Source organism: Spermophilus citellus, assembly GCF_964194105.1.
Source record: "Spermophilus citellus genome assembly, chromosome: 4".
NCBI classification, from domain to species: domain Eukaryota; kingdom Metazoa; phylum Chordata; class Mammalia; order Rodentia; family Sciuridae; genus Spermophilus; species Spermophilus citellus.
The window spans coordinates 67,985,887-68,006,372 of record NC_138185.1 but is presented as its reverse complement, the minus strand read 5'-3'; the positions used below and the strand labels follow the sequence as shown (position 1 = coordinate 68,006,372).

At 50.9% G+C, this 20,486-nt stretch overlaps 1 protein-coding gene across 1 annotated transcript in view; it reads right to left on the bottom strand.

Annotated features, from left to right (window-relative positions):
* Positions 1–188: 188 nt before the first annotated feature.
* Positions 189–20,486, bottom strand: part of ZNF710 (zinc finger protein 710) — a 51,597-nt gene continuing 31,299 nt past the window's right edge. Inside the window, exons 2-5 of the mRNA XM_081292794.1 lie at positions 12,922–14,409; positions 9,129–9,320; positions 8,507–8,681; positions 189–3,619 (exon numbers count right to left, since the gene is read on the bottom strand). Coding sequence (XP_081148920.1) covers positions 3,450–3,619; positions 8,507–8,681; positions 9,129–9,320; positions 12,922–14,382 — 1,998 coding nt within the window. The 5' untranslated portion in view covers positions 14,383–14,409 and the 3' untranslated portion in view covers positions 189–3,449. The remainder of the gene's footprint in view (positions 3,620–8,506; positions 8,682–9,128; positions 9,321–12,921; positions 14,410–20,486) is intronic.

Genomic DNA, 20,486 nt, shown 5'->3' with positions numbered 1-20,486 from the left:
TCTTGGATTAAAAATATTTGGGAAAAATAATTGCATATGTTCTGAACATGTGTAGGACTTTCCCACCTTGTCATTATTCCCTAAATGATACAATATGACAACTCTCTTTTTCTGGCACTGGGGATTGACCCCAGTGCTTTACAAATGCTAGGCAAATACTCTACCACTGAGCTAAGCCCCCAGCCCTTGAACTTGATCCTCTTGCCTCAGCCTCCTGAGTAGCTGGGATTACAGGCCTACTACGCACCTGGTTTATGACAATTCTTAAATACATTGTCTTAGGTATTACAAGAAATCTAGAGATGATGTAAAGTATGTGAGAGGATGCCGGGAGTGGTAGCCCACACTTGTAATCCCAGCCTCTTGGGAGGCTGAGACAGGAGGATTTTGAGTTCAAGCCAGCCGCAGAAACTTAGTGATGACTTAAGCAATTCTAGTGAGATCTTGTCTCAAAATAAAAACAAACAAAAAACCAAACAAAGAGTTTTGGGGATGTGGCTCAGTGGTTTAACACCTCTGGGTTCAATCCCCGGTACTGAAAAATTAAAAGTATATGAGAGGAGGTGAATAGATTCTGTTACGTAAGGGACCTGAGACTCTTTGGATTTTGGTATCCACAGGAGTCGGGGACCCTGGAACCAATCCCCCAGAGATACCAAATTCCACTTCCTGAGTATTGGTGGGACCTCTGACTCCCCATGGCTGTGAACCATTGCTCTTGATGCCTCAGTGTCTCTATGCACCCCTCTTCTTCCTCACCAGTCCCCTCAGATCCCCAGCCTTATAGGAAGAGAAGCTGCAGTGCTGGCTCTGGCAGGCCCGACTCAAGAGAAAGCACTGTCTTCAGCCAAGGGCTGGCATTTCCCAAGAAGGCAGCTTCCGAAGTCCAGCCTGGCATCATAAACTGGCTTCTGTCCCGGGGTGTGAGGGGTGCACAGGGAGGTGGAACAGCTTTTCTCTGCAAGTGGTGGGACTTCTGGGGCCCTGGCCTGCCCCCCTTTCTTTTGCTCTTGGTGCAGTTTGCTGCAGGCACCTGACACTGCAGGTGGCCATTCTAGTATAGAGGACAGTTCCAGCCCCCTCCAGCCCTTGGAGAGTGATGCTTGCTCTGCTATGTGGGACATCCCCAAAATCTGTGGAAAGAAGCACTTATATCACCTTGCTAAAGAATATTTGTTTATTTATAATTATTGCTAAGTAAACCTCTCTTTAAACAGGAACATAAAATCACAGTAGGGCTTTGCACAAGTGGACTCTCTAAACAGTTGGTTTGTATACACATCAAAATAAGTTAGAATGGAATTTGTCCGGGAGTTTGAGTCACCAGGAGGCTGCAGGCCCCTTCTGAGAAGGTTGGGGAGGGGTGAGGACAGAGCCTTGCAAGGCCACCCCAGCTCCACCGAGTTGTGCTCCTCTTCACTTTGCCCAGGTACAAGGCACAGGGCAGGGGCGTTCAAGTATGGGACCTCGTGGAGGGCCAGTGCTGACATCGGCCGGGGAGAGCGCAGAGCCCCCACACCAGGCCAGACCTTCTCCCTTCGGTTTCCAAGACCAAGGGCGCTGCGCTGGCGGGAGGGAGGAGGAGGTACAGGGTTCTTTTTGGTACCAGGGGAGAAAGACATTGTGGGAAGAGGTAGTTTGCAGGGGCGATACCTTCTGCTCAGCAGGAGAAAATGTCTTGTACAGTGACACCACAGTCACTGCCACCTGAGGGTCATCATGGCGGGCACCTGGGAGGCTGGGGGCCTTGGGGCCTGGGGAGCCACACTGGGGCCACTGTGTGTCCACCCCCAACCCCACCTGATCTGTCACCCTGAGGCCTGGCTTGGTCCTTCACTTAGGGAAACAGCCTTGGGGGTAGCTGCATTTCAACTGGTCTCCCCAGTCCAGCTGTCCCCCCTCCTGGCTTCACCTGTGCCTCCAGGGACAGCCCTGCCTGTCCCTTCCCACCTGAGGCCTCAGGAGGTGAGTGGGTGGGAATCTGGGTGCCCTAGAGTTCCTGAATGTGCTATTTCACCGCCCTGGGTCTGTGGGCTTCTGTTTGGGGACAGGAGCTGGTGTGGGCACAGGGGATGAAAGCAGGTGGGCTAGGGAGGGGGCTGCTGGCTAAGCAGAGTCAGCAGCCCTGGCCACTGTGCATGGCCTAAAGCTGTCGCCAGCAGGAGGGGTTGGGCAGGTTGGAGGGCTGCCCGGCCTCTGCCTGCTCTGTCTCCCACCTGGCCTGCTGAGGCTCCCTGCCAGCAGCTGCACCTTCTGGGCCAGAGCATCAGTCCCCACTGAGCCCAGGTCCAGCCCAGCCGGGCTGCTCTGGGTTGGGGAGGCATGAAGCACGCACAGCACGCAAAGCTTACATTTGGAAAAAGAATGCTTCTCCTTGAAAAAAGAACAGGTGACACAGAGTTGGAAAGAAAAAAAAATAATAATAATAAATTACCTTCAAAATACCCCCATTTAGTAAAAAAAAAAAAAAAAAAAAAAAAATCTCCCTCTATGGTCTTCCTTTTCCTTTTTAAATATGTTACTCTTTCCTAGGAGCCTGAGGACTCTTGGCTAACCCCACCTTCAAAATGCACACCTGTTCATAAGAAACTACTTTAGTCTCCTTCTCCCACAGGTGGCCCTTGGCCTCCCTTGAGGACAGTCCCTCTTGGTCCCCAGTGAAGTCTTCACCCTGCCCATCCTCTGTGTCTTTGTTAGAGTGTACCTGACACAGGTGTGTCTATATTTTGTTTGGTGGGGGACCCTGATGTGGTGCCCTAGCCCAGGACAGAATGGATGATATTTGTCACGATTCACTTCAGGGGCACTCACTTCCAAACAGGGCTGTAGGACAGGGGTCTTCTGGGGGCCATCTGGGAGGGCACTAGCTGAGGGCTGGGCTCCTCTGGCTTTCCTGCAGGCCAGGGCCACACGCACAACAAGGAGGTAGAAGGCAGAGTGCCCTGCCTGGCTGTCTGGTGACAAGACGGGGAAGGGGACTTCTGGCCTGGGCAGGTGGGGTGGGCCGTGCTGACCAGTGGGGGAGGAGCTCAGGCATCCCTAGAGGCAGGAGTTGGTCCAGGAAAGAAACAGGCCTGGCTCACGGGATCTCTTCCTGCAGTCCTGGACCTGTGGAGAGTTCTGCTGGGCCCGAGGTGGCCTGAGACACCCTGCCAGCCTGCGCCCTTCTCCCTCCTGCCCACAGCAGCAGGCCAGAGACGCGGAGGAGGCCTCCTGGTTACTCTTTCCTTGCAGGGATGCCTGGGCCCGCAACTGGCTCCCAGCAAGGCCAGTAGTACAGTCTCCATTTGGTCTGTAAAGGTCCCTAGTGGTGCAAATGACGGGGAGGGAGGACTGGGGACAGTGGGGCAGTAGCTTGTTTCTGACTGCAGGAGGCGTGGCCTGCAGCACCCGGGTCTCACCCCCACTCCCCGAGGCCTCCTCCCCTGTGCTGGGTGGCCCGGCTCCCGCTATAGCACGTTGTAGTAGGCCATCTCCTTCATGGCCTGCTCGGTGAGGGCGCTGGCCTCGGCACCGCTGTCCACACTGGCGTAAGTGTAGGCGCTCTCCTCAAAGTCCTCCATCTCCTGCTGGCTATCGAGCTCAGAGGGGTCAGTGCCTGCCAGCTCCATCATGGGGTCTGCAAGAGAGGGGTGCAGTTAGGCCTGGGGGTCCTTGTGGGGGGAGCTGGTCACCCCATTTCCTAGTGACTGCTTCCATGGGTTCCCAGCTACCTCTTGGCCCTCCCATCCTGGGGAGCCCCAGGTTCCTCGGGTCCCTAATGCTGTGTATACAGGGGTGGATGCTAACAGTGAAGTGGCTCAGGCAGAGACCCAGGCCTGGCCTTGAACTTCTTCATGCTTCCATTGCCCTTTCTAAGTCTTCAAGTCCTTCTCCATCCTCAGTGTTTCTCCTTGGTCACTTTGCTGCAAGAAAACCTGCTATAGTTTATCATGTCTCTGCAATGCCGCTCATTTAGCACCTACTGCACACCAGGCACTTCACACATCTCATCCAATGATCACAGCAACCTCAGCTGGCAGATCCAAAGGCTGAGGTTCAGAGAGGTTAATCAGCTTGCCAGAGGTCACCCAGCAAGTACTGTTGTTTTGAACTGCTATGCTGTTCTGCCTCAAATCACCGGAGAGAGCAGTTTGTCCTCTGACCTCTTGCCAGTTGTACCCGGTGGTATCCTTGAGACTGGCTCTCCAAGGACAAAGACACACCCAAGGTAGGTTAACAAGGCTTTGTGGGAGACAGAAATGCTGAGAGGCCTCGTGATTTTATCAAATTGGAATCTTATAAAGCTCTTTCTGTTGTAACAAAAGCCAGACAGATTACTCCACAGAGGGTGGCCCAAGGTGTGATCAGGTGGCCCCAGAGCCTGGCTGGAAGGACTATGGCTTAACCCCTAAGTGTATTCTGCCCTGTCCATTGGGGAGATGTGGTTTGTGTTGGGGGGGTCAGCCTCAGCTTGTGGGGGACAGCTCTGACTAGGCCAAGGCAGGAGTCGTCACCTTGGCACCATTGACATCGTGGGCCATAGTTCTTTGTTTTGTGGAGCTGCCCAGGGCATTGCAGGATGGCCTCTGCCCTCTAGATGCCAGTGGTGTGGTGCCAGTGTGACAACCCAAATTTCTCCAGGGGCCAAATATTACCTGGGAGGCAAATTCACCCCCAATTGAGAACCACTAGTCTAAGAGTAATCCCACCTCCTGCTAATGAATGGCTCAAGAATTGGCATGTGAGCTAATTCTGGTCAGTGGGTCATGAGGAAATATCTGCTAGTAAGTCCTTAGAATATTCACACTGGTTTCAAGGAGCTAAGGGGAGCAGGTGCTCATTCTTCCACTGGATGAGAGCAAGGAAGATCAGTTCTTTCATGGCCACTGGCAGCCATCTTGTAACCATGAGGAAAAAAAAATCACAGGTAATACTGTGGACAGATGATAGGAGTCTATCCCCAATGTCACTGTTAAGAATCTCCCATGGGGGCTGGGATGTGGCTCAAGCGGTAGTGTGCTCGCCTGGCATGCGTGCGGCCTGGGTTCAATCCTCAGCACCACATACCAACAAAGATGTTGTGTCCGCTGAAAACTAATAAATAAGTATTAAAAAAGAAAAAAAAAAAGAATCTCCCCATCTATGAAGATGGCCTAGACTTGGTTTCTTGATTCCCCCCTTCTTGTTTAAGTTAGTCTGCATGGGCATCTGTTATTTGTTCCCAGAGCATCAGAAACACTGTGAGTCTTCCTGACCTTATAAAATAATGCGAAGGGTCACAACTCTTAACAGGTTCTAGGCTGTTTCCTCCTCCAACCCCAGCACCACATCCTCATACAATAAAGAATCCTGGGAAACTATATAACATCCCTACTTTATGGAGTCTATTGTTCCTATCTGGTCCCAGGGAATAGTTTAGCTTTTTCTCTTTTTTTTTTTTTTTTTTTTTTTGTGGGTGTTGTGGGTACTGGGGATTCAATCCAGAGCTACTTTTTATTTTTCATTTAGGGCCTTGCTAAGGTGTTGAGGCTGGCCTCAAACTTGCGGTCCTCCTGCCTCAGGCTCCTGAACTGTGGGGATTATTGTCATGGGCCACACTGCCCCTGGCATACAGTCCAGCATTTTAACAAGGACATTATTCCACCTCCCAAATAACATTCATGTAGTTTATGGGTGATCCCACCTAAAACACAGGCTGCCTTCTATGCAGCATCAAGTCTGGGCTTCTCAGACCCAGGCTGTATGTGAGAAGCAGGCGGCCAAAGCCTCCCTAGCTACTGACCGCACAGGAGCTTGCCCCTTAACCACCCTGCTGTGGGCAGGGATAGTCTTTTCATGGCCCAGTTTGTTCTCTGTTTCTTCCCAGTATTGGGGGTTGAGCCCAGATGTGCTCTACCACACAGCTACATCCCCAGCCCTTTTTAGTTTTCATTTTGAGACAGAGTCTTGCTAAATGGCTTAGGGCTTGCTGAATTGCTGAGCCTGGCCTTGAACTTGTGATCCTCTTGCTTCAGGATCCTGAGTGGGATTACAGGTGTCCACCACCCCGCCTGGCTGGCCCCAGTTATTTCTATAAGGGCAAAGTTGGCTCTGGGCCCTTCTTGTGGGAGTTCCACTACAGGAGCTCAAAGTGTACTGGCTAAGGAGCCACCCAAAGTGTTTTAAAATATTCTGATCATGCTGGGTGCAGTAGTGGACACCTGTAATCCCAGAGACTGGAGGCTGAAGCAGGAGGATTACAAACTTCAGGCCAACCTTAGCAATTTAACAAGGCCTTAAGCAACTTAGCGAGACCCTGTCTCAAAATGAAAAATATAAAGGGCTGGGGATGTGGCTCTGTGGTAGAGTAATGGCGGCGGGGGCTGGGGGGGGGGAGTTCAATCTCCAGTGCCCAACAACAACAAAACACCCTGATCATAAGCCACAGTCCAGAATCTGTAGGGTCTAGATTCAGGCATTTGCATTTTTAAAGCTCCTCAGGTGACTTCTAGTGAACAGCCCATTTCAGAACCATTTCTGTAGGGTCTAGATCAAAAGTTCTCAAAATGAGATTCCTAACCAGCAGCTTCAGTAAGACCTGGAAACTTGTTGGAAATGCACATTTTCTGACTGCCACCCCAGACCTCCCTAATCACACACTGTGGGGGTGGGGCCCAGCAATTTGTTTCAACATGCTCTGGGGAAGATTCGGAAGCATTACATGACTTAAGTGCTTCTCAACTTCGCTGTGCAACAAATCACCTAGAGGCCTTTTTGAAAGGCAGATTCTGACTGTGCAGGTCTGGGGTGGGGCCAAGGGTCTACATTTCCACTGAGATCCTGAGCAATGCTGATGCTGACTTTCTGAGTAGCGAAGGGCTACAGCGAGCACAGCAATGGGCTGGGGACAGGACTCAGTGACACAGCTCTCGCCTAGCATGTGGAAAGCTTTGCTTTTCAGTCATGCTTCCCCAGAGCATCACAAAACCAATAGCCAAAGGTTTCATTATCACCTAGTGGAAGCAGTCTTACTGGACTACTGAAAAACAATCCCAGGGAGTCACCTGTTTCTGCCAGAAATCCCAGGTCATATTCACTGGTCAGTGGTTCACAAACCAAGGTCAGAGTTACTGCAGCCATTTCTAGGTGAATAACCCCTCAGGGTAAGTTAACTCACCTGGCTACTGCCCAGGCATATGCTGGCTAGTTTGCCTCAGCAGGAGCCCCAGGGAAAGCTCAAACTGTAGGAAGAGCCTTCATGAAGTGCCTTAGGCTTCTTCATTCTGAATTTTTGAAGCCACCCTATCCACAGTGAACCCAGAGAGACTAATGGTCAGCACTGTGGCCTCACAGAAGTGTTTTTACTACTAACCAGTGCTAAAGGGAGAGGCTATTGTTAACACTTGAGGGTGTTTCATAACAGTTTCTGAAACTTCTGGCAACTGCTGAAATGTAGGCTCCTCTCTGGAAACTTCTCTCAGATTTTAATGGCAGGATCATCTGTTTCCTGAGTTTGTAGGTTACATTCTCTTTGGCAGGCACTGAGAGGACTGTGACCACTCTTTGCCTTGGCTGCTCGGAAGCCCAGCATTCTCTGAATGCCTATAAGATCTCCCATAGTGCACTTAAAGTTGTGACCTCACTGTGCCCTTCCTTATTATTTATTTATTTACTGGTACCAAGGGTTGAATCCTGAGGTGCTTAACTACTAAGGCACATCCCAACCCTTTCTATTTTGAGACAGGGTCTTGCTAAGTTGCTAAGGGTCTCGCTAAGTCTCTTGAGGCTGTGTGGAAATTGTGATCCTCCTGCCTCAGCCTCCTGTATCACTGGGATTACTGAAGTGTGCCCCTATGCCCGGCTCCCTTATTTTTCTAGTTAACCGTTTTCTCCCCTTTGTTATTTCTTTCACATCCACTTATATCATTATTGTTTTCAGTTCTGGGATTTGAACCCAGGACACACTCTACTAGTAAGCTATATTCCTACCTCTTTTTACTTTATTCTCAAAGTAGTCTCGCTAAGTTGCTCAGGCTGATCCTGAACTTGTGATCCTCTTGCCTCGGCCTCCTGAGCTGATGGGATCACAGGAGTGCACCGCTATCACATGCAGCCCCACCACTTATTTTAGATGTCATCTCATGGTAATGAGATAGAGCATCTCCCACCCCTATGGTGTTGTGGTCTTGCGGGAGGGAGTTCCTTAACTTCTCTGCCCTTCTGCTTCTGCATCTTTATAACGGGGATAATAACAGAGTCAGCCTCACTTCGAGGATCACGAGTTACACAGCAATCAATCAATGTAAGTGATTATTTTTATTATTATTATTGTTTTGAGCCCATTTAAGTCCTTGGAAGAAGACATAAATATCCCATCATTATCGCCATGATGGCCCTCCAGGGTCCCCCCCCCTCCAGACCTGAGCCCACCCCACTGAGGCCTCAGCCTTGGTCAGCCTCCCTGCTCCCCTAACTGGACAGGAGGCTCCCGAGTGCGCCATGCTGGTGTCATTCCTGCTCTGTCCATTGCGCACAGCCCACCCACCTTGGCTGTCCAGGCCGATGTCCATGACGCCATGCTTGACCTTCATGTGCCGGCTCAGGTTGCCCTTGAGGTTGAACTTGCTGGAGCAGTAGGGGCACTTGAAGGGCTTGCTGCCAGCGTGCAGGTGCATGTGGCCCAGCAGGTTGTACATGCGGTTGAAGGACTTCCCGCACACCTGGAAAACACCACGCTGGTGCCGTCAGCCTGCAGGGAGCCCACCTGCCCGGACCCGCAGCCCACTCCTCCTCCACAGCTGAGGGAGTTCCCTATTCACTACAGCCAGTGCTCCATCGGTCCTTTCCCATGTGGCTACGGAGGCCTAAGAGGCAGAGAAATGTCACTCCTGCTGGTCCCTGTTCCTGTGGGGACCACTCTTTCTAAGCTGAAGGGTTAGATCTGCGTTAGAGTCCCAGATCTGGGCCCAGGGACCTTCCCCCTCTCCCCCGCTCTCCAGATATACAACCTGAGCGGCATCTGACCCCCAGTGCCCACCCCAGCCTCCAGAGCCCGGGCAAGGCTTTCCCCAGCTGGGGCTCCCCTTGCTTGTGCTGGCCGGGCTGGCTGCAGGTGGGCCACAGTGCTGCAGCCAGTGGACCCCGGCCACTGTGGAAGGTCCCAGTACCTTGCACTTGAATGGCTTCACGGGTGAGTGTACAATCATGTGGGTCTTGAGGGTCTGCTTCTGCACAAAGGTCTTGAAGCAGATGTGGCACTGGTAGGGCCGGACGCTGGTGTGGATCAGCATGTGCCGCTTCATGTTCGCCTGCAGTGTGAACTCCCGGCCACACACCTCGCACTTGAACTCCTTCACGCCCTGCGAGGGGGTAGGAGCAATGGTCAGGTATGATTTACTGGAAGCGATCCTGGGTATGGGGATAGGTTTCAGGGCCACAGCATTACATAGGCATGGGTTCTGGGAAACGGCTCTTTCTGGGAGGTATTCTGAACAGGTGCCTTTTACTTGAAATCATGAGAAGAATGACAGGGCAGGGCCACTTCCTCCAGGAAACCTTCCAGTAAAAGGCAGAAATAGGCTGTGCCCTGCTCCTTATCCACACTCCTGCAGCCTCCTGCCCGTAGCAGGTGCATAGCTACGTCTGTACCAGTGTGTGGAGGCAAATGTGTGTTCATTCACTCACTCACTCGGGGACTGTTTCCCAGGCACCTGGAGGCAGTATGCCACTAGACGTCAGTGGTCAAGAGGATGTGGCCTGGTGTCATGGACTGTGCTGCTCTGCTCAGTGCTGTCCCCTGGTGGTCTTTTTGGTTCACAGACCCCTTTGAGAAAATGATTAAAGCTATGCGCTCCCTGGAAAAACGATAAGCACTCAGGTTTGCATAGAATTTTCAATTCTAAAAACCTCAGAGGTCATCCACTGACACTTGACTGTTTTTTCTAGACCTTTCTGGAGAAAAAAGCCACCAATTTCCAGCCTCCTGAGCCCTTCCCTGCCTGGAGAATCTAATCTTGGGATTGGGGTAGCCCAGGAATTTTTATTTATTTATTTGTTTTTGGTGCTAGAGATTGAACCCAGGGGCACTTAACCATTGAGCCACATCCCCAGTCCTTTTTTATTTTGGAACAGGGTTTCATTAAATTGCTCAGGGCCTTGCTAAACTGCTGAGGCTGGCCTTGAACTTTTTTTTGGTCCTCCTGTCTCAGCCTCCTGAGTCACTGGGATTATACGTGTGGGCCTCCACACCCACAGGATATTTTATTCTTGTCAAGTCCCCAGGTGATTTATCACTGATGGGTTTTGGGACACTCAGCCCTAGGATTCATAGACTCTAGGGAGAACCGTTTTATTTGGACTAACAGTCATGCTTCCCCAGAGGGTGACTCTCAGAGCAGGGAGGGTGCTGGGCACACGGGGGCTATGATCTATGGTCTGTAGAGGAATGTTAGGTTGAATGTTTAGAGCTGTTCTGTCTTTGCTGAGTAGGTAATTTAGGGGGAACTCAATGTCACAGCTGCCATTCCAACTATTTATCTGTTACGAAGTTTTGTACTATAATTTTTTTTTTTTTTTTTTTTTTTTTTGGTGCTGGGGATCTGACCCAGGGCATGTATTACAATTTAATGGTCTGGTTGTGCATACCTGTAAACCCAGCTACTCATGAGGCTGAGGCAGAAGGATCATAAGTTCTAGGCCAGCTGGGGCAACATAATGAGACTCTGCTGTCTCAAAAGATAAAAAGAGCTTGGGGGCGGGATATAGCTCAGTGGTAGAACACCTCTAGGTTTAATCCCCAGTATCAGGAAGAAAAAAAATAATAATGGCCCTTCATCTTGTTTTCTTACAGCCAGGGAGGGGTATGGCTGTGTCCCTTTTGAGAAACTATAGGTGTGTGTGACCACCAGGGGGCCCTGCCACTCAGGAGTTTGTAAGCACATATTGTGCACATTGAACAAAAATTCAGGTGATAGGGATGTTTTGAATCAGGCTTTCAGTTTTTCTTCCAGCTTTTCTTCATAGTATTATTATTTTTTTTAACTTTGAGGATTTGTAGGGATTTTGAAGTCCTCCACTAGATGAGAAAGATGGCAAATACAGCATATGTACCATCACCTTCCACTCTCTCCCTTGCAGACATTAACAATCAATCATGATTTTATCTTCAAGCCCAGATTTAGTTTCAGACTCTTTTACATTACACTTCAGGTAGTTACTACCAACTGGCTGGAGGAGCCCCAGTAACAGAACATAGCCTGCACTAGCAGAGAAATTTCCCAGGGTTGGAGAAGCCTGGATTCTTAGCCTGGCAGGCTATTTTTTCCTTCCACTCAGTGTCCACTGACAGGGAAGGTCCCAAGTTTGACCTGGATTATCACTACAAGCCGCTATTTAGGGAGAGAATAAGCTCCATACACATTCAGCTTCAGAGGGTTAAATTGCTGGATTTTGGTGGAAACCACAGGTCAGCCAAATACTACAGCAGGACCATGGGACCTGAGAGAGAGGCTTCATTCCATTTGCCTGGATGTGAGGCCTCTTGGTGAAAATGATGTGGTTGAAAGGTAGGGGTACTGGTGGCCTGAAGGCAGGAAAACGGAGGGAAGGTCAAGGTTGGGGTCTAGAGACATGGTAAGTCAGAACAGGGCTGCTCGGTCTTCCACCTTCTCAAACCACTTTGCCTAGTGTAGATATATTCTAGAACCACCTGTACTTTTCCATAATAAAAGTTTCCTTTACATCCATTCTCCTTTTATAATCAAGTCTATCTGGCCTATTCCTAAAAGGAAATCATGGGTTTTGACATACTTTTGTAACAAACAACAAGCAGCAGAGGATGCTGTTGTGCCCGTCTCCCTGTGATGTCCTGGCCTCTTTCAGGCCTTAGTTCTCCCATTAGAAGTCAGGAAGGTTAGGCTACTTTTGTGATTCCCACACTGTGTTCTTTGGGTTCTGCTGGTGTTCCCTAAACTTTTCTTTCCAATCCTCCACCTTTTTTTAAAAAAATAAGTTTTCCTTTTTTTCGCCCCCAAGATATTAGGATTAAACCCAGGGCCCTGTACCACTAAACTACACCTTCAGCACTTTTTTTTTTTTTTTTTTTTTTAATTTGAAACAGGGTTTTGCTACATTGTCCAGGCTGGCCTTGAACTTTTGATCCTCCTGCTTCAGCCTCCCAAGTTGCTGGGATTACGGAGGCACACCACCACTCCTGGCCAAGTTTTATTATTTAAAAAAATAATTTCAGGACCAGGGATATAGCTCAGTGGTAGAGCATTTGCCTAGCATGTACGAGGCCCTGGATTCAATTCCTAGCACTGAAAAAACAAAACAAAACAAAACACTAAACTAAAAACTAATTTCAATTGTATTTTTCTTTAATACCCATCAAGATAAATCTTTCTTTCTTTCCTTCCTTCCTTTTCTTTCCCCACCTCTCTCCCTCTCTCCCTTTCCCCTTCCTTCCTTCCTTTCTTTTTTCCCTTTCATGGCCCAGAGTTTCATACATGTTAGGCAAATGCTCTCTATCACTGAGCTACATCCCCAATCCTATCAAGAGAAATTTATAAATACAAAAATAAGAAATGTTCACCTGAGTTGCACCTAAATTGTCTCAACCAGAACATTGAGAAGTCCTGAATGAATAAGTGATAGGAGTGTCAGGCACAGTGGTGCATGCCTACAATCTTGAGTGACTTGGGAGGCTGAGGCAGGAGGTTCACAAGTTTAAGGCCAGTTTGGGTAACTTAGGGAGGCCCTGTCTCAAAATAAAAAATAGAAAGGACTGGGGATGTAGCTCAGTGGTAAAGTGCCCCTGGGTTCAATCTCTAGAACCAAATAAATAAATAAATAAATAAATAAATAAATAAATAAATAAATAAATAAATAAATCGCAGATAGACAAATAAATAAACAAATAAAAAAAACAGGCGGAGGGCCAAGTGGGACAGGCAGGCTCACCTTGTGGGTGAGCGAGTGCTGCTTGAGGTGGTGGATCTGGCTGAACTCCATGCCGCACTCGGTGCACACAAAGGGCCGCACGTTCTGGTGCTTCAGCATGTGATTCTGCAGCTGGCTGCGGTAGTGGAAGGACTTGTCACACTCGAGGCACTGGTAGAGGGTGGGGCCCTGGTGGGAGGCCAGGTGGCGCTTGAGCTGGGTCAGGGTGGAGAAGTCCAGGCCGCATTCCACGCAGACATGGCAGCGGCCGCTCTCATGTTTCACTTCGTGGGCCTTGAGCTCGCTGGGGTAGGCAAAGCCACGGCCGCAGAAGTGGCAGCTGTAGGGCTTGACCTCGGAGTGCAGCAGCATGTGGCGCTTGAGGTGGCTGGTCTGCGTGAAGGCCTTGTGGCACACCTGGCACTTGTGCGGCCGCGTGCCCTGGTGCGTCAGCAGGTGCGTCTGCAGGTGGCTGGGCTGCTTGAAGAGCTTGCTGCAGTGCGGGCACGAGTGCGGCTTGATGCCGTTGTGGCCCAGGATGTGCGTCACCAGGTTGTACTTGGACGTGTAGGACTTCTCGCACATGCGGCACTGCCAGCGCTTCTGGCGGTCGCCTGCCTCCACCAGGTAGGAGTCGTCGATCTGCACGTTGATGTCCAGCCGATCCAGCTGGGCCTTCTTGTGGCGCTCCACTGTTGAGCCTGCCGCGTCGGCCTCAAACTCGCCGGCCTCCTGCCACACGAAGCCCTGCTCTGGCTTGACAGGCTCCGGGGATGCCATGGTGGGGGCTTCGGGGTCGCTCAGGGGGGCCAGATGGGGCGGCTCGAACCCACACTCGGCGGGTAAGGCCTCTGGCCCAGGCAGCGCCATGCTGGGCTCGGGGAAGCCGTCTCGGGCCGGGTCGGGGAAGTGAGGGTTATACGGGGTCACATCCAGCTCCGGCCTCGGAGTTCTTGGCAGGTGCCGGAGCGTCCGGGGTTTGCGGCTGAAGGCGCTGAGGTCGATCATCTTGACGGCGCTGCTCTGCACCAGGGCTTCGCAGCCGCCACCGGCCACCTCAGCAGGGGCCTCTGCTGGGCCTGCATCTTTGTCGTCACCAGGCACGGAAACCTCATAGACCTCCTGCTCCTCTTCCTCCTCCACCTTCTCAAACTTGACCTTGGGCACCAGCCGCACAGGGGGCCGTGTCTTCCGACGTGTGTGCTTCTCAAAGGCTGTCTCCACCTCCAGCACCTCCTCCTCTGCGGGCTCTTCCAGGGCCCTGCCGTTGCAGGCCAGCTGGTAGACATCGGGTCCTGGTGGCCCAGGCTCCCCTATAGCCGCCCCAGACAGATCTGGTCCCAGGTCCGGATAGAAGGCCTCGGCGCTTATGGTGGCTCCAAAGAGCTCATTTTCTGAGACCAGGCCCAGTACAGCAGCCTGAGCCAAGGACAGCACCACCACGGCATCAGTCTGTGTCCCTGAGTCCATGAAGCCCTCCATCCCCGGCAGCTGGCTAGGAGGGCATTGCTGTGGGAAGAGAGGGGTGTGTTAGTACCCTGGTTCAGTGCTTCACAGACAGACTCAGAATGGACAAGGGCTTGGTTGATTTGGGTGTGTCTGGCCCTGACATCTTTCTACTCATGTCTTGGGAAGAGGACATACTTGTAATTATGGGGAAAGGTGATACCCTCTGTATCTAACCATCACCTCCATCTCTCTGTGGGCTTCTGGGTAAGGTCAGCCCCCTCATTGACCTTGGTCTTCCCATCTGTAAAACAGGGAGGTTAGATTTCCTCAGTAGTACTCTAACTGCCCTGCAGGTCCTTCAGTAAATTCTCAAAAGCTGGGTATGGTGGTGCATGCCTACAATCCCAGCCACTCTGGAGGTTAAGGCAGGAGGATCACAAATTGAAGGCTAGCCTAAGTAACTTAGCAAGAGACCCTATCTTAAAATAAAAATAAATAAGTATAAAGGACAGGTTATAGCTAAGTGGTAAAATGCTCTTGGGTTCAATCCCCAGTACTGAAAAAAAAAAGTTCTCAGAAATCTGATTTTTAAATGCTATAATAATAATAATAATAATAATAATTATTATTATTATTCTGCTACTTTAAAAATAATGATCCTGATATTTTTAAATCCACCTACTCAAATTCAACGTGTACCACATCCCAACACACTCAACAGCCCCACTGGCCATGCTGCCAAGATAATTAATTTTGCACAGACCTTGAGACTGTACTATGAGGTGTTAAACAACTGTCACCATTTGTGATGGCTTGGATGTATAAATGAGAATTTTTTTAGTACACATAGGGCAAAAACAAGACAACATATAAAAATAAATGGGGTGCGGAGGTTGGTCTCAATGATTGACAGCCACACTGGCACTGAATGCCTGTGTCTACCACACAGGTCATTGTTTTTCTTGATTAGCCAAATGTGATACATTTAAATATCTAAATTTATACTGATGAAAACAGAGCTTTTGTCTGATTTATACATTGGAGTTGCATGTTAGATCTGATGAAAGAAGGGCTCCCTGATGGTGAACATGCTTGAGCCCACTGTCTGACTTGAATGTTAAATTTGCTTCCAGGGTCATGTTGATGGTCTCTGATCTAATAGGTTCTTGTAAACAATGCCAAAGTGCCCACCTGCACAGGTACAAACCCAAGCCAGTGCTTCCTTCCTTCTGCAGGCTCCAGCTGCCTCACTATATACCTGCTCCCCAGCAGCCCAACCTTTGCACACTAGTTCCCCACAGGGGCTCCATTTCCCCAACCCACTGAGCTGCAGCAGCCTCCTAGGGGTCCCTCAGGATGCACCTGGGGCCCTCCCAGCCCTCTGCCCCAGAACCATGGTGCACCAAGCAGCATGCCTGTGGCTGTGTGGCACCTCCTCCTGGACTTTGGATACTCGTGTCCCTGTTCCCTGCCCTGGCTCACACCTGGCACAGCCACCAAAGGAAGGGGAGCAGCACTCCTGCCAGAGACAGCCCTTCCTCAGGAAACTAGCCCCAGGCCTGGTGCTGCCCTTCCCCCAGGCCCAGTGGAGCTTCCCCTTCCTGAGGCTAAAAATACCCCAGACAGGAATTTAGCCTCCTTGAAGCAGTCACTAAAGATTCAACTATTAAGCTTAGAGTGCGGCTCTAAAGGAAGGGATCTGACAGAAGAAATCTTAAGTAGGGGTCTCAGGGTCCATCTGGAACAGTCTGGGGAGCCTAACTCTCCTAGAAGAGAAGGATCACTCTTCTAGGAATCAAGTTCTGTCTCTATTGCTTACATGTGACTATGCAAAGCCACTTCTGCACCTCAGTTTCCCTGCCTAAAAAATGGCGTGAAGCTGAGCACGAAGGTGCACACCTGAAATCCCAGTGAGCTGGGAGACTGAGGCAGAAGGATCACAAGTTAGAAGCCAGCCTGGGCAGTTTAGCAAGACCCTGTCCCCAAATAAAAAGGGCAGGGGGCTGACTCAGTGGTAGAGCACTCCTGGGTTCAATCCCTAGTACTGCCCGCCCCAAAAAAATAAAAAAAAGTAAGGTAGAAAGGTGTGAGAGCCTGAAGGTCATAACCTTGGGGAAGGGACTTAGTTAATTGCAAAGGTATAACCCAATGTAAAGAATCACTATTTTTCTGTCTGCCCAGATCTCTGGAGGAAGCCTTTCCTGAAAGAAGCCACAGAGCTGAGAGATACTCTCAATCTCAGGCCCCCAACTCAGCAAATTTTTGGTGACTCTAAGGACAACCACTAGGAACTAAGAACTTGTGAACTCATTTATGCAACAAATATTTGGTAAATTACTGCTATGAGTCAGGCTTGTGCTTGGAGAGAACAAGATGAATGAGGCAGGGTTCCTGTCTCTACCGCTGCCACACCTGGCACCCACCAGTGCCAGGTTTCCTGAGCAAGCTGGGGGCACTGATGCCTCCTGTCACAGTGACCCGTCTCTGACGTGTTACCCAGCAGCCTTCACATCTGCTGTGACTTCAAGCAAACAATGCACTCAGCGTTTTTTTTTTTTGTTTTTTTTTTTAAGACTTCCCCAAAGTCAGGGCCAGCAGAGGAGGAACTGATCATCAATAGGGAAGCCTAACTGGGCGCAGTGGTACATGTCTGTAATCCTAGTGGCCTGGGAGGCTGAGGCACAAGGATCACGGGTTCAAAGCCAGTCTCAGCAACTTGGAGAGGCCCTGAGCAACTTAGTGAGACCCTGTCTCAAAATAAAATTTAAAAAATAATGAAGCCTAGGTTTACCTTGGGCAAGTCCTGACCCCTCCCTTCCTTTCTTGCTTCCTTCCTTCCTTTGCACTGGGGATTGAACCCAGGGGTGCTCTACCACTGAGCTACATCCCCAGCACTTTTTTTACTCTAGAGGTGGATGAGAGAGCATCAGAGTTAATCAGTACCTGCCTGAGGGACGTGGAGTACAGGTCTGCTTGGGATTCCTACTGTGAATCATGTAAATGACCATTCAAAGTGGGGCCCTTCTTTGGCCCCAGGACTGCCGATATAAACCAAGCCTGACATGTGTGCTTTTGTTGTTGTTGTTGTTTTGGTGACAGGAGGCATCAGCGCCCCCAGCTTGCTAGGGAAACCTGGCACTTGCCCACCGAGTCACATCCCCAGCCCTATTTTTATTTTATTTAGAGACAGGGAATCACTGAGTTGGTTAGCGCCTTGCTTTTGCTGGCTTTGAACTCATGATCCTCCTGTCAGCCTCCAGAGCTATTGGGATTACGGCTCATGCCACCGCACCTGGTGGAAATAACATTCTTACGAATATCTCATCAGTGAGGACAGAGCAGAGTCTGTTCCCAGGTCTCTCTGGCCCCCTGCTGGACTTAATGGGCTCAGGTCTCCATCTCTGATGCCACAGTTGTGCAACATGGGAGGTCACATCATGGCTCTGAGCTTGGCCTCCTCTGCTCTCAGGAGCTGCCCTGGGTCACTAAGAACCAGCAGGAGCACATGCGTGAGACTTGAAAACCTGCAACATGAAGCCTCATCCTCCTCCTGGCTGGCCGCCTGAGGGCAGCCAGAGCCCCTCCTCAGATCTCCAGGTCTACCAGTTGGTTGAGCTACTGCCCACCTGGCCAGCAATCCTTCTTTTACACTAGACAGACACTCGCCTGAGCAGACACACATTACCCTGCAAGTGCCGATTTAGTGGACGTGTCCATGCTGCCCAGTCTCCTGCCATGTAGGCTGTACGCCTGTGTGTGTGCATGCAGAATAGGCTCTGTAGAGGCAGAGGCTAAGCGAAGTAAGACGGGGAATCTAATTGACCTGCGTTTTGCATGCATGTTTCTCACACACAGAAACAGCAGAAACTGTCCTTCTCCCCTGCTCCCCTGGGCAGCCTTTTGGTTGGCTTCTTCCCATTCCCGCTAGTTCCTTCTCACAGGCCTCTGCTTGGTGTCCTGGTCCAGGGCTGCCCAGGGTAGGAGAGCCTGCTAGATGCCATGCTACCTGTGAGCTACTGCTGTCCCACTCAGCCACAGGCCAGTGTCATCTGCCCAGGGCCTCCTGGTGGCACCTCCCTTCTGGGGGCAATGCCTCTCTCCACTTGTGGGGAGGACTCAGAACAAAAGCTCCTGACCATGTCCAAGAGAATGAAGCTGGGAAGGCCTGGGCTCTCCCACAGCCTGGGCTAATGAGATGGGGGTGTCCATTAGCCGACCCGGCTCAGCCTGGTCCCCAGGGTGTGAAGAAAGTAAATGTTAAAGGCGGAGAGATGGAGAAATACAGTAGCTGCCTGAGTGTAGATGTGCTGGGAGTGGGGGAAGGGAAGCCATAAGAGGGAGAGGGAGGGAGGAGGAAGAGGAAAGGAGGGAGGGAGGGAGGGAGGGAGAAGAAATGAAGAGACAGGAAAGGGGGGCAGCGGAGGAGCCTGAGTGAGGAGGAGGGAGAGAGAGAAAGAGGCCAAGGAGGCAAAGAAACAAAAGCAGGGAGGGGGAGGGGCCAGCGGTGACCCAGGAAGCCCAGGCTGCCCTATTTCCCAGGGCTCAGCCTCACCCCCTGGAGCCAGAGGGCCAGGCCAGCTCTTGGGGAGGGAATAAAGTCTCCTCCTGAGTCCTAGCAGAAGACCTTCTCCAACCCCAATAGGGACCGAGGCCCCAGTGTCTCACTGTGACTTCATCTATTGCTTTGCCCTTTCTCCTTGTACTATGGTTCCTGTAAACACTAATAAAAATCCTGTGACCCCGGGCAAGCCCCAGGCAAGACTCTGACCCCTCAGAGTCTCAGTTTCCTCATCTATGAAAAGAGCACAGAGCCTTCTTGGAACCTGGAGGGTGTGTCCACCCCTGGCCTAGCTGCCTGTCACGTAGGGTCCTCTCCTTAAGATGTGACAGCACCTCCGCTCATCTCACACTCCCTCGTGGAGACCCCTTTCACACACCTTTCCTGAGAGCAGGGAGGTTTGGGCAGGATCAAGGACACATACGGTGGCAGGCACCTAAGACCCTGGTCTGACTTAGGGTTGGGGGAACAAAAGCCATTTTGAAGGACAAGCCAACAGGACTGGGTGAACATTTGGATATTTGTAATTCCCACCTCCAGGGAAATTTCAAGAACCATCTGAAGACACAGGGGTGCTCTGGGGCTTCTATGAGGATAGACAGTGATGGATTTAAGCTGATGAGTATTTCCTGGGGGCCTAGTGGGTGCCTGTTTCCAGATGCAACCTCAGCAGTGAGCAGGGCTTAAGCTAGGAGGCCAGGATTTTCCTCTGGTCCCCTTCACCTGGGCCTTGAATCGCCAGGTCGCTCAGAAGCTGCAGTCTTGGTGCTGGGGTTGTAGCTCAGTGGTAGAGCGCTCGCCTAACACATTTGAGGCCCTGGGTTTGATCCTCAGCACTACATAAAATAAATAAATAAAGAAATAAAGATACGGTGTCCAACTAAAAAATAAATTATAAAAAAAAAAAAAAAGAAGAAGCTGCAGTCTCCACTCCCACATCAGAACCACTGCCTGAACACGCATTTATTGAACATCTACCAGGTACCGGGTCAGGTATACAGTAGGGAGCAAAACAAAGCTCTCAACCCCCCCAGGACTGACCAGGAGTGAGCTCAGCCAACAGTGAGGCAGCAGATCTCTAGGGGGGGGGGGCTCTCACCACTCTGCGCTCCAGCCCTGGGGCTGTGGCCCTGGCTTCCCTTTCTGGCTTCTGTCATTAGTTGTACTACTAGGGGTGGAGTGGCTCTGGGCCTTGTACCCCTGGGAACCCAGGCCCCTGGGATTAGACAGGGGAACCCAGAGTGAGCGGCCAGGAAAGGGAAGCGGAAGTTCCAGGGTGTAGAAGGTGTAAAAGCGCTCCTGGGACTCCATCTGGTCATGAAACCCCCCCTCTTTGTTTCCTTTGCTGTCCTCACTGTAGACTTAAAGGTAAGCTCTGCACACAACCCCAGAAAGGAAGAGGAAGTGAAAGCTGAAAGAAAGCTGGGAGGCTTGTGCAAACCTCAGGGCTCCTTGCAACAGCCTCACTTCTGCCCGGGTGCACAAGGCCCGACTCAGCAGAGAGAGGCCCAGGGGGGCTGGGGCAGCAGGACAGGGTGCGGGGAGTGGGACCAGGGGAAGTGTGTGAGTCTCTTCCTTA